The sequence below is a fragment of the Gavialis gangeticus genome, unplaced genomic scaffold (genome assembly GCF_001723915.1).
Source record: "Gavialis gangeticus isolate Ggan-Ray unplaced genomic scaffold, GavGan_comp1, whole genome shotgun sequence".
NCBI lineage: Eukaryota > Metazoa > Chordata > Crocodylia > Gavialidae > Gavialis > Gavialis gangeticus.
The window spans coordinates 17,633,765-17,648,123 of NW_017729030.1; the positions used below are offsets into that span (position 1 = coordinate 17,633,765).

The 14,359-nt window shown below is 40.4% G+C and overlaps 1 protein-coding gene across 14 annotated transcripts in view; it reads right to left on the bottom strand.

Moving 5' to 3' along the window:
• Positions 1-14,359, bottom strand: part of CAMK2D (calcium/calmodulin dependent protein kinase II delta) — a 321,314-nt gene that overhangs the window by 39,151 nt on the left and 267,804 nt on the right. For all 14 annotated transcript variants that reach the window (XM_019522011.1, XM_019522006.1, XM_019522004.1 and 11 more), the window contains one exon: positions 12,228-12,276. In XM_019522011.1, coding sequence (XP_019377556.1) covers positions 12,228-12,276 — 49 coding nt within the window. The remainder of the gene's footprint in view (positions 1-12,227; positions 12,277-14,359) is intronic.

Genomic DNA, 14,359 nt, shown 5'->3' on the forward strand with positions numbered 1-14,359 from the left:
TTGGCTCTTTTCTGATTCTCTTTTGGTATGAGAGAGAGTAGGGGTCAAAGCTACTACAAAAATAAATACTAAACAATAAAATAAGGCAGAACTTTAAGTAGAATGAACAAGCTTCTCTGTAGCCCAAAGCAGGGAATAGCTATTAAATAGGAACCAAAAAATTGCAAAGCTTATTTAGTGATGGTTAGTTGCCAGCCATTCAAGATATTATTAGTTAGTGTGATACCATCAACTCACTGGAAAGCTGTTCCACAAAAAACAAAAAAAAAAAGAATGATCATTTAATTACAAATGGACACAATCTTTGAACATACAAACAAAGTTAACATTACTTTTTAAGGGAAAAGGGCTGATGTCAAAGAGGCAGGGGAAAAGTAGCAGCCACACGTGCCTCTGTTCAGATGCCAGTGCAGACTGATAATTCTTTTAATCTGATACTTTGATGTGAAGGTTTTTGAAAGAGCCATTTTTATATTCTCAAGACTTCAAGGGATTTCTTTGGAAAAAAGGTACGAAAAATAGCAAATGATCAGCTAATTCAACCAACCTAATTTAAATCAGTTGGCTTGCTTCATTTTAAACTAGGATCAAATTAATTCAGATTAACAAAAACATATGCAAGTGCATAATTCCTGAATTGATCCTGAATTTTAAAGGTAGTCACTGTATGGATAAATTAAACAGCATAGATTAACCAGAAAGTATCTTCTCCGAAAACATCCTAAAGCTCAGCAGTGGTGCCCACAGAAAACCAGCATTCTTACTAGAGTTTACTTTAATTAACCTCTTGGGACACAATGCCATGAGAAATCAAGATCTATGGATCATTATACATGTAACAACTCAACTCTTTAGATCCTGTGCTTATCATTGGGAAAGAGGAGGAATATATTCTATAACTTTACATTAAAATAAATTCTACCATTCTTACATTGGAGTGATGCTGTTTGGGCCTTGTGATCTACCTTCCTAAAAGAAACGCAAATCCTTATTGCCCAAGTGAAATAAACTGGGAGTTCAAATAACTTTATGCACAAAATTTAACCATGATATCACAGCCTGAATATCACTCTGAAGTAAAGGAACTTATGGATAGGGACAGTGTGCTGCAAAGCATAAGCCTAGAAACAGGAAAGTTCATAAACAAGCAGGATTTTTTTACTTATTGTTATTTCTATAAATCGTGAAGGAAATTCTTTTATAAGATTAAATTTGTGTACTTTGTTAGGGTAGCAATGATACCTGCTGAATCTCTTAGGAGCTTGTATAGTAATCCTGAAGAGAGATGCACTAAACAACACAAAATTAACATTAGAACAGCATCTAGTTAGGTCACTGTTTCCATTTAGACGATTTCATATTCCACTCAAATACATCAGGGCCTGATCCTATACTCTACTTGAATCTATAAGCAAACTTTTGTTGCCGGACAGTAACCTCTTTGCTCAAGTGTTAAAGTATCCCATCAGTAGCAATGTTAATGACACTGGGATACTTAACAAATTCTTTGTTTTCATCTCCAGACATTGCCCTAACCCTTTGCCCAGTTCTTAATAAATGTGATTTCCTTTATGCATCTCCAGAGCATCCCTAGCAATAACACTTTTCTCTGGCTTTCTGGCTGAAGGTTTCCCAATACAGCTTCTCAAATTCAGAGATCAATTGCATCTAACAGGCACAGTCCTAGGTAAAGGGTGGTGTCTGAACAAGACAATAGAAAGGAATTGTGCTTCAGCTTCCAGGAGTATCCAATAAACAGTACCTAGCACGTATTTCTCTTCACAGATAGAACTTGCGATCTACCTACACACACTCCTCCTTTCTGCACCCCGTGGTGCTTACATCTGCAGGGGGACCTGGAAAAAGCAGCCTCTATGCTCAGGGGGACCTAGGAATAGCAAAGGTACCAACCACTTTCTGCAGGCAATTTGTATCTTCTCTCCCCACCTAACCTGACTGAACTGCCTCAGCTTTAGGTACACCACACAATACAACAGAATGACTGATGTATATCAGATAATTTCATAGTTTCATAGATGTTACGGTCAGAAGGGACCTATTAGATCATTGAGTCTGACCTCCTGCCCTAGGCAGGAATAAGTGCTGGGGTCAGATGACCCCAGCCAGGTGTCTGTCCAATCTCCTTTTAAATACCTCCAAGGAAAGGGGCAGCACCACCTCCCTTAGAAGCTTATTCCATATTTTGGCAACCCTCACTGTAAAGAATTTTTTCCTGATGTTCAATCTGAATTTGCTCTCTTCTGGTTTGTGGCCATTATTTCTACATACTCTGACAGGCGCCCTGGTAAACATTGTATCCACAATTTCTTGCTGGGCCCCCTGATGAGTTTGTAGGTGGCCACGAGATCACCTCTCAGTCTCCTCTCATGGAGGCTGAAGAGGTTCAGGTCTCCCAGTCAGTCCACATAGGGTTTTTTCTGTAGGCCTTTAACCAGACAAGTGGCCCTCCTCTGAACCCTCTCCAGGCCATCCACATCCCTCCTGAAGTCTGGTGCCCAAAACTGGATGCAGTACTCCAGCTGTGGCCTGACCAATGCTGCATAGAGGGGAACTATCACCTCCCTAGACCTGTTCGTGATGCACCTACTAATGCAAGAAAGGGTGCAGTTATCTTTACTTATTACCTCATCACACTGGTGACTCATGTTCATTTTGGAGTTGACAACGACTCTGAGATCCCTTTCCGCAGTTGTGCTACTTAGAGTGGTACCTCCCAGGCTGTAGGAGTGTTAATGATTCTTCCTCTCTAGGTGCAACACATGACACTTACCCTTGTTAAACTGTGTACTATTCTGTTCGGCCCACTCCCCCAGCTTGTCCAAATCAGCCTGGATTTGCTCCCTGCCGTCAGCAAACTCGGACAGGGTGCTTTCTACTCCCTCGTCCAAGTCACTAATGAAGATATTGAATAGTACTGGTCCCGTGATAGAGCCTTGGAGGACTCTGCTGCCTACATTTCTCCAAGAAGAAACTGACCCATCCACCACCACTCTCTGGGTGCATCCCATAAGCCAAATTTCTACCTACTGGACTGTGTAATAATCTACATTGCAACTGTTTAATTTATTTATAAGAACTGGGTGTGACACTGTGTCAAAGTCCTTTTTAAAATCTAGGTAAATAAAATTTACCTCTATTTCTTCACCAAAGCATTTTGTGACCCGGTCGTAAAATGAAACCATGTTAGTCAGGCAGGATCTGCCTGCTATGAACCCATGTTGATTGCCGCTTAGCATCATTTTACCCGCTGGTCCCCCACAAATGTGATCCTTAACAATTTTCTCAAAGGTCTTGCCAAGGATAAAGGTGAGACTAACCGGCCTATAGTTACCTGGTTCCTCCTTCCTCCCCTTCTTGAAAATAGGGAACACACTGGCCTTTTTCCAATCCTCCAGGACCTGTCCTGAGTGCCATGAGTGCTTAAACAGTTGTGCTAGTGGCTCCGCTATGACTCCAGATAATTCCCTGAGTACCCTAGGATGAAGATCATCAGGACTTGTTGACTTAACTACACTCAACCCCTCCAGGTGCCCCTTCACTAGGTCAGCATGAACAGTTGGTGAGTTGGTATTTATACTGGGCACACCTAAGGTCCCAATAGGATGTGTATTTGTATTCCTCTCCAGGAATACGAATGCAAAGAAATCATTTAGAAGCTCCACTTTGGCCATCCTCTCTGTTACCAGTTGCCCTAGTTCATCCTGAAGGGGCTCTAACTTACCCAGCACCTTCTTTTTGCTTCCTATTTACTTAAAGAATGACTTTTTGTTATTCTTAACTTTTGCTGCCAGATTAAGCTCCATTTCCACTTTGGTTCTCCTTGCTGTAGATCTTGGCAATTGAGCAATTTCCACATCAGCTTAAACAGACATGAGGTAATATTCATATCCACTGTGTACAACTCATCTGTAAAAAAGACTACCATAGATTATCACATTGAAGCATTTGCTGGGCCTGTTGTTGATCTAACTTATAACAGTGTGACTGTCCATTCGTATTGTAAATGATATTACTCGGAGGTGAGATATGAATCAAATGCAAAGATGTTGGGAGAAAAAAAAAGGATCTATTCTTTGGAAAGTATTCACATAACTTCAACTCAGACCAGGTCTCCTCTAAACAATGTTTTTTCCTTGATAGAATGGTTTTATGGCTCCTGACTGCAGTTCCATAATTAAAGTCACCAACAGGAGACTTCTTTGCCCTTGGCAGCCCCGAAGAGCCTGATTTCAATGGGAAATGAGCACTATTCCAGTGGTAGGACAGTATAAAAATAAAAGTGTCCTCAGGTCCATGCTGCTCAGTTTCCATTAAAGTTTTTAAGACATTGTGAGGGTATCTACACAAGATGCTTACTGCAGAGTTGCCTAATTAGCTCAGCAGCAAAGCATCACCATCTATATATTTCACAGTTAGGGCGGCTAGGAGCTGGAACCAACTTCCAAGGGAAGTGGTGCTGGCTCCTACCCTGGGGGTCTTTAAGAAGAGGCTGGATGCCTACCTGGCTGGACTCATTTGAGTCCCGTTTCTTGTTTTGGGGTTTTGTTGTTCTCCCGCCCTGGCGGAGGGTCGGGCTAGAAGATCTACTAGGTCCCTTCCGACCCTAAATCTATGAAACTATATATTCAGAGCCATTAGGCCAAAGTAAACTAATTAACTCCACCATAGGTTAGTACTTCCAGATACAAGTACTATTCTATGGCAGAGTTATTTACTCTGCCACAACACATGTGTAGATGGTGACCGGGACTACATGGGGCATGAGGGTGCTCCAGTGTGAGGCTGCCTGCCACCTAGCTCCGCCCCATAGCACCCTCATGTCCCAGCCAGGTCTTTTGCAGCACACTGAACCAGGATGGAGCAGCCTGAGGCTGGCAGGCTGACCCCCTCCCCCATGCCCTCTGCCAGCTGGGACTATGTTTTCCCAGCTCAGTGTGTTGTGGTCTTGGATGCACATGAAAGTGCTGTGCCTGGGAACAATAAACTCTGGTGTGAACTGTGCTGCAGTTTATTGTGTCGTGCTAATTGTATGTGTAGATGCACCCTGTAAGTGCTTTGCAGTGAATCCAGGAACAGGATTTAGGAGTTGCAACTGTCATACACATACTTTTACATCCTTTTGGTTAGCTAATAATGAACATAAAGAACAATAAACCCCCTCTCCACTTTGATATTAAACAATCAAGTTGCCCTCCTATGGTGAGTTTTTCCATGAGAAGTTGCAAATAAACTTTTATAGCTAAATTATAAACCAATGAAAACACGGGTTTATAATTCTTACACAGTGTTATCTCTAATAGTGCAGAGGCCCTGATATAATTAAATTATACAGTTAATGAGGTTAGTTGTTATACTATGCATAATGGCTTGAAGAGGGAAATACAAGTGTTATGAATAAAGTTAAATTACACTGTGACTATTTTCCTTTATACTAACTCCAGCTAAATGTAATTGTTCTCCAAGCCATTACTTTCCATTAACTCAAACCATCATCATTAGGCTGTTATTTAAAGTGAGAAGTTGCTAGTTGTTAACGTGCCTGAAGTTCACTCAAGTCAAAGTAAATGACTCATTGAAACTTTGAGAACAGAAAAAGGCAACATCAGTGACTTAATTGTAGTTAATTCTATATTGCATACAAGCAGAAAGCATAACCTACAGCTCTAGTGTGATTAGCTGTACATGGGAATAAAAGTGAAAGAGAACATGAGACCGTTCCCTTTATCTTTGAAACTTTGGGATCGCCTCAAAAGGATGAAGACCATCAGGAGATCAGTGTAAGGTCTACACACCATTATACTGCCCTAGTCTCTTCAGAAGAAATGAAAAGATTGAGAAGAACAACCAGATGTAAGACAATCACCATGCAATAGTTCAGAGCTAAGATAATATAAATTTAAACCTTCCAAAAATAATAGCAGGGGGCACTCTGGTCTTCACTCTTAACAGAATATATAAAGCCTCATTATATGTATGTTCCCACCCCTCCTACTGAATGACTGTGTCTCAAGAACCACAATGTTGTATTCAGTTAAATTCTAAAGACATTTCTCCTGTTTTTCACTAGAACGGTAACTGCTTAGGCAGTGAAGAGTAAAGCAATACATTCCCAGGTTATAAACTTTGGATAAACCAGCATCTGTATTTTAAAAGTCTGGTATTTTGGAATGTGGCCATGAAACATGGCATGTCATGTCATCCTTCAGATCTGCTCCATGTCTTCATACAGAATCACATCTTTTTGAACACTGAAGAGTTTTTAGTAAGTATTTTATCCCTCTCTTTTCCCTGCAAAGCCATCACAGATAAAGAGAGAGAGAAACTGACAGGACTAGGAGAGTTTGTGTTCTATTCTTTCTTATATATCACCAGCTCATCTGCTTTCTAAAGTTTCTGTTTTACATACATTCATTCAGACATTAATTTCATATATAGCAAAACTATATTAGGCTTGGATGGGTCAGTTAGCTCTACTTAGACTGAATTCAGCCAAATGCATTAAGTGCTGCAGATGCTAGATAGATCTCATTTCACTATTAAGGAGGATGCTTTTTTAGCCTTTGAAAGTGCTGTTCCTAAAGTTTGTGATATACTTTGTCAGGGATCATGAACAATTAGCCAAGACAAAAAGTGTCCTGCTAGCACCTCCAGGGTATATCTTCATGGCACAATGGAACAATATGCCAGGATAGCTTAATCTAGCTGTGAACGTTCTGGTAAATCCAAGCCAGATGTGCATGCACTATTTTTGGAAGTGGGGGCAGTATGGCCATATGAATGTTGTGATATTCCTGGGCTAATTAGCTTTGCGTAGAAGCAGGGATTATTGGCCTGGGGCAGCACTATTTTCATATGACTTCTGGTTTATATGCTTCTCTCCATAGTACTTTCCTGTATGGACTGTATAGACATAACCTAATTTTCTCCCGGGAATTAGCTTCTACTGAAAAAAAAATTAGACTCTGGCTGTTACAGAAAATTGTCAGAGCATGGAATGAGTCTAAATAATGCCTTTCTCAGACTGCAGAGTGCCTGAAACAATGGCTCTGACGTACAAAATGCCCTATCTCTTACAATGGGTGCTACTTCAGGTGCTAACGGTGATGCTTTAAATACAATGTTGATGAATATTTTGTTACTCAAAGTATATAAAGGAGGAAGTTAATGAATTAATCAGAACCTGAGATTTCTTTCAGGATATACAGATAGGGACCTTATCTTTATTGCCCTATTCTGATTCTTAGGGGCTGTGGAGATGTTAGAGTCACATATTTTATCAGGTTAATTTCACAATGTTTCAAGAATTGCACTGGTCAAGTTTCATCTCTTAGTAAGTTCTTCCATGGAAATTATGTAAGTATTTTTATCTGTTTGATATTGACTTTGCTGAAGTGATTATATACCAAACACTACAAAATAGTCCTTGACAGAAGAAGAGCATTGTGAACTGTCGAATAAGTTTTGATAGCACACACAGTGAAAGTGAAATCTGAAGCTACACGCCCTTAGAAGCTATGTGTAAATGGGGAAATTGTTAAGTAAACAAAACAACTCTTTAAGGCAGATAGCATGTGCAAAGCCACTGGATTAATTTTGAAATCCAGATCATAAACGGTAGTATGCTCCACTATGGAATCCACACTACCACATATTCCCTTTTTACATCTATGCTTATTAAATGCTGGTGAATCCTCAACTCTTTACTTTGGCTCCATCACTACTTTATCCAATAAGGATAGTGCATTATTTATTATTCTAAAAGGTTATCTCATAGTTTTGAAGCTACTAAAAATTTCCATCAACTGTAAGTCTATATTTGGCCGATGTCTGATCTCTTAGATAGGGCTTTAAATTAAGATTGCAGGAGGATGGGGAAATGCTAACTGAAGCCTACCTGGGGACCAATATACAGGAAAGCTTCATTGACACTGAAACCAAGCAAGCAACTCTTACGGGGGCTGGGAAAACAGCTCCCCTTCAACAGAACAGGTGGCCAGTGGCCTCAGTAGAATGACTGAGGTGCCTGTACACCAATGCCAGACGCATGGGGAACAAGCAGGAGGAACTGCTTTCCACTGGGCACTATGATCTAGTAGGGATCATGGAGACCTGGTGGGACTTCTCTCACAACTGGAGTGTAGCCATAAAGAACTACGTCCTTCATAGAAGGGATTGGGTAGAGAAGAGAAGTGGGAGTGTTGTCTTCTATGTGAAGGAGCAGTACACTTCCTTACAGGCCGATGTCGGCCCCGAAGAAGAACAGCTTGAAACCCTCTGGGTCAAGCTCTGGGGGAGGCATGACGAAAGAGACCTGACTGTAGGTATATACTACAGGCTGCCTAAACAAGGGAAGGAACTTGATCTAGTGTTCACCCATGAACTAACGGAGGCCACGCATGCACGGGACATGGTTGTCATGAGTGACTTCAATTACCCAGACATCTCCTGGGAGCAGTGCTTGGCCAGCTCGGATTGATCACGATCCTTCCTGACCAGCACTGAAGAGCTTTTTTTGACTCAGGAGGTGCACAGACCAATTAGAGCCAATGGAGTTCTTGACCTGGTCCCGGCCAAAGGGGATGACCTGGTGACCAACTTAAACATAGAGGCACCTTAGGCGACAGTGTCCATGAAATCATTACATTTATGGTCCATCACAAGGCTGACAAAACAAAGACCAAGCTTGAAGTCTTAGACTTCAAAAATGCAAATTTTAATAAGTTCAGGTCACTGGTAGAGAATGCCCTGAGAGACCATGGACCACAGGTAAAGGGAGCACAAGAAGAATGGCTGTTCCTTAAGGATACAATCCTTAAGGCTCAGAGAAAATCCATTCCCTTAAGGAGAAAAAGTAGCAGAAGGGTCAAAAAATTCTCTTGGCTAGGCAGGGAAGTTGTAGCCCTCCCACAGAAAAAGAACGGGGAGTAAAAACAATGGAAGCTTGGGACAGCCTCTAAGAAAGACTACTTGACAATGGCCTGCACTTGTAGAAACCAGATTAGACAAGCTCCCCCCCCAACCAAACTAAAACTAGCTACAAGAATCAAGGAAAACAAGAAGCTGTTCTTTAGCTACATAGGGAGTAAAAGTAAAACTACTGGGAGTGTGAGGCCACTGCTCAATGCCACAGGATATCTGGTCACTACCACTCAGGAAAAAACGGAACTCCTAAACGACTGCTTTCCCTCAGTCTTTCACAAGACCAATGGGAACAACATGTCAGGTAGGGCACAAAACGAGCAGGGCAGGATTGACACTGTTCCCACCATTGCCATAGAACTGGTGTACGATCAATTAAAGAAATTAGATGTATATAAATCAACAAGACTGGATGAACTCCACCCAGAAGTGCTGCAAGAGTTGGCTGAAGTAACGACACAGCTCCTGGCAAGGGTCTTTACAAAATCACGGGCCTCTGGAGAAATCCCAGTGGACTGGATGAGGGCGAATGTTCTGCCCATCTTCAAGAAAGAGAAGCGTGAAGACCTGGGAAACTACAGGCCAATTAGTTTAACTTCTACTCCAGGGAAAATCCTAGAAACATTGATCAAAGAGGCTGTATGTGACAAACTTGCGGAAGACATGATGCTGAATGACAGCCAGCACAGCTTTATCACAGGCAGATCTTGTCTGACCAACGTCATTTCTTTCTATGATCAGGTGACTTGTCACCTGGATGAGAAAAAAGCGGTTGACATCATATATCTCAACTTCCAGAAAAGCTTTGACCTGGAATCCCATGAGGTACTGATGGGAAAACTGGAAGCTATAGGGCTCACCTGCAGGAGTATCAAGCGGGTGTGAAACTGGTTGCAGGGTAGGATACAGAGTCCAAATGAATTGATTGGTGCCGTCCTGGTGAGATGTGGGCAGCAGCATACCCCAGGTATTGGTACTTGTTCCAGTGCTGTTCAAAATCTTCATCAACAACCTGGATGAGAGGGTGAAAAGCCCACTGGCCAAGTTCGCAGATGACACCAGGATATGGGGTTGTGCAGACACACCTGCAGATAGGCTGCAGGTACAAGTAAACCTAGACAGGCTGGCATGTTGGGCAGAACGGAACCAAATGAGGTTCAAGGTAGAGAAATGCAAAGTGCTGCATCTGGAAAGGAAGAACCCCCAGCACACCAGAGGCTGGGCATCGCTAACCTGACCAGCACTACAAATGAAAGGGATCTGTAACAATAGACCCTAGCGTGAATATGAGCCGGCAATGTGACGCAGTAGCTTTTAGGGCTAATAAAACTCTGGCATGCACCAATAAATGCATCTCCAGTAAATCCAAAGAAGTGATTCTCCCACTTCATTCAACACTGGTGCAACCGTAGCTGGAGTATTGCATCCAGTTCTGGGTGCTGCACTCAACATGGACACACTAAAGCTTGAGAAGGTCCAGAGATGGGCCTCACGTATGATCAGGGACTTGCATGGCAAGCCATACGAGGAGAGGCTGAGGGATCTCAGACTCTTCAGCCTAACAAGTAGGCTGAGAGGGGACCTGACTGCAGCTTACCGCTAGATCAGAGGCATACATCAGGGGCTCGGTGAACAACTGTTCACCAGGGTGCCCTGGGGGAAAATGAGAAACAACAGCCACAAACTCCTGGAAGATAGTTTCAGGCTGAACATCAGGAAAAACTTCTTCACAACTAGGGTGTCCAGACTATGGAACAAGCTCCCCCCTGAGGTGGTGCACTCATCTACCCTAGAGGTCTTCAAGAGAAGACTGGACGGTCACCTAGCTGGGGTCACTTGACCCCAGATGTCTTTTCTGCTCATGCAGGGGGCTGGACCTGATAATCCTTCAGGGTCCTTTCCAGCCCCATGATTCTATGATTTTACTAAATATCTCTGCTAATAAGCACTTTAATAATGGCAACTCCACATGTGGCAATGGTGTAACTAGGGCAGGGTGACAGAGGCAACTGTCCCAGGTGCCAATGGGGATAGGTTGGTGAAATAATAGTTTTTGCTACAGCCATGACATTGTGATCGTAGTGGGCGTGACAACCAGAAGTCGCCGCTGCCCCTGAATCATAGTAGCTTCCTAGGGTGTCTGGCCACATTTTGACATTGCTGCTAGGTGATAGTTACTTTTCTGAAGTCTTCTGTTTTTAACTAATCTATTCTTTTATTTTTCGTATCCCTTCTCACCTCTATCTCTAATCTACATGTCTATGACAACAACATTTTAAGTCTGGGTTACAAAGTCTTGTGTGAAACAAGTGATATACAAGCTGAAAACTTCAGTTTTTGAATCACTAAATGTTAATAACCTAAGAATGAACAGCATCACAACATGGAAAGAAAAAGAAAAATAGACAAAGCCTGAAAAATTAAGGTGAGCGAGCAGATTTTTTTAAGAAATGAAGAAAAAGATAAGGGTAAAAAGAAATAAGAGGACAATTATACGGCCAGAACACGTAGGAGAGAGACACACATACAACCCCCCCCGCCCAAAAAAAACCCCCACCCTGGCATCTGAACAGAATTTAAAAAACATTGATTTGAAAAACACTCTAAAGCAGTGATTCTCAACCATGGTGCTGTGCCAGCCTAGGCTGCCCTCAGATCCTTTGCACCACAGGGTATTGGGCTATTTTAGTAGTGTTACATGATTCACAAGGTAAGCACAGAGATTTCAAGTGGGAATCAACAGTGTCAAAAACCTTCTGACCTGTTGTGGCCTTTTCAAATTCTTTGCAATAGAAGAATTGGTCTGTTATTTTTCCATAGTCAAAAAAGTAGGGAAAGCTCAAATCTGGCCTTTTCTGGCAGGTGCTCAGAGTCTAAAGAGGGGTCTTTGAGTCTAAAAAGGTTGAGAATAACTCCTCCAAAGACACAGGAATGGAAACTAAAATTTAAAAACACTACACCATAAAAATACAACCTAATAATCTTTAATGCCATTAAACTTTAACCTGTACATACAACTTCCATAACTATCATTTCAAACAAGCTAGTTTCTTCCTTTCCTTAATTTCAAACTGATTTTAACAAAGGTGTACAAAGAAATATCAGACTACTACAATCAGAACTAAACTTACAGAACCTAAGGAACAAAGATGATCTAAAAATAATATTATATTCTCCTCCTTAGTTTAAGTAAGAATTCCTCTGCCTTATGGTTAACAGAAGTTAGCAGGACCAAACGAGGTGCATGCTCATAAACAAAATGTTGCCTGTTTCAGCTTTAATCATACCTTTTACATCTTCATCTTCTATGGTCGTATTGGAACTTTCTGTGGATTCCTGTTGAGAAGTAAATACAAGTGAAGTACATAAAATGATCCTGCAACCTTATTCAGACACTTTTAATTACATAATTCATGCAAATCTTCGACACAGGGTATATGGATGTTATTCACAAACAAATGGTTACATACATTGAGATGTTTCTAAAGGAAACTAATGTCAAACACTCACATCAATTTCAAATGGAAACCATTTTATTAAACATATTTCCTGCTATCCAGTTTAACTCCACAGGAGTGCAACAAGGTCTTCATGACAATGGGTGCCGCAGTTTTTCCTTTTATACCCTGCTAGACAGAATACATCTGAACTATTAGATGAATTACATCAGCCAAATATTAAACTTGTCCTTTTAAGCTTAGTGATTAAACAACTGTGCAGTCAGTCATTCCATTTGAATTTTTCAATAAGTATTATATAAAATGAAGCCTTCTGCAATTTACAGTAATATTTCTTTTCATAAGTTGTTATGTCTATTAAAATTAATGGACAGATTCCCATGTATTTCAATAAAATAGGGATCAGATCTATGATAGCATTTTTATACTGATCTTATATTAAAATTTTGAAAGTGGGAGCAAATTGATAGAGAGTAAAGATACTGGATAAGCTGAGATACCTTTGCAAGAATATTCTTCAGCTACTCAGCCACAAAGGAAAATGACTTCTCTATCACACGGATGAATTAAAATCACCACAATGTTAAAAAGGCAAGAAGACCTAAACAGTTTTTTGGAGTAACCAGAAACATGAAATATTAATGTACACAGTTAAAGGACACTGTCAGAGAACTGGCACACACCAATTTTGACTTATTCTTTTTCTCTTTTTGGAAATAGACTTTTCTTTTTGCAACATTTCTTCAAAAAAACTGTGACACCTCAAAACTCATGCATAAAGACATCAACAACTGGCCAGTTTATTTGACAAGTGTCAATTTATTTAAAAAGAAAATTAATATATCCTGACAGTGCCCTTATTTACTATGTTTTCAGAAGACTGTGTCAAAGAAAAGTTTCAAAATGGATAATGCATTCTTCAGACTCTAGAACAAAAATTGTGTGCATCCATAAATATTCATCATTAATGAGTTAGACGTTTCATTCCACGCAACGAACATATCATGCTCTATAAATGTATATATAGTACCTGGAAGAAATAAAAACCACATATGTACAAGCTGAAAAACACCATGCACAAGCTCACACAAGAGGTAGCCTGTAATATGGAAGCATCCAGTCCAGTTTTCATGCTAGAACATTTATTTTTGCAGGTAATGGAATGCGACAGTAACTTTCCCCCAAAGTGGTTTTCTTGTCTATGTTATTACTTCGAGAAATACAGTATTTAAAGTACCATGATCATATAATAAAATTAAGTAGATGTCATGCCAACGAGCTTCAATGTTTAATTTTTTCCCATTTTGCTGGCTTTTGTAAAGATTTAACTGAAGTTAAAATGTAGGCTGTATACTGCCTATTAATACAATTTGGGAGGTTTAATATGGATCATGAACACATAGAGTATTAGACCTAAAAGTAAAATGAACTTCAATACTTCTCATATGCCCACAAATGAATGGGAGATACAAGCACAATATGAATAGTATAGTTCTTCATACTTGTGAAATGTCTGCACATGTTACTTTTTATTAAGACTTAATTCTTTACACATACAGCACTGAATAACCACAACTAGTTACAGCAGATAAATGAGACAATGATCCTTTAGATGTTTTAAGTCCTCAGAGTATGGCATATACTGAAATCTGTTTAAAAAAAGTGGAATCTGCATGGGAAAAACTGGAAACATGAGTAAAATATTATGATATTCCCTGGTCTTTTTCAAGTTCAGGCAAGAGAGAACAAAGTTACCAGGGATTAAAAACCAACTACCCAACATAACCATCACAATGCACAAAAGAAAGAAAATCCATGAGAAAAATGTATAAAAAAACCCAAGGTTCATCAAATCAAAAGAGCGTCTTGCCACTTCAAGTGTTAAAATTCTTTTGAAACTAGATGATGTTATGGAAGAAGTACAGTTCCATGCAGAAGACATGTCAGTATGATGTACGAGC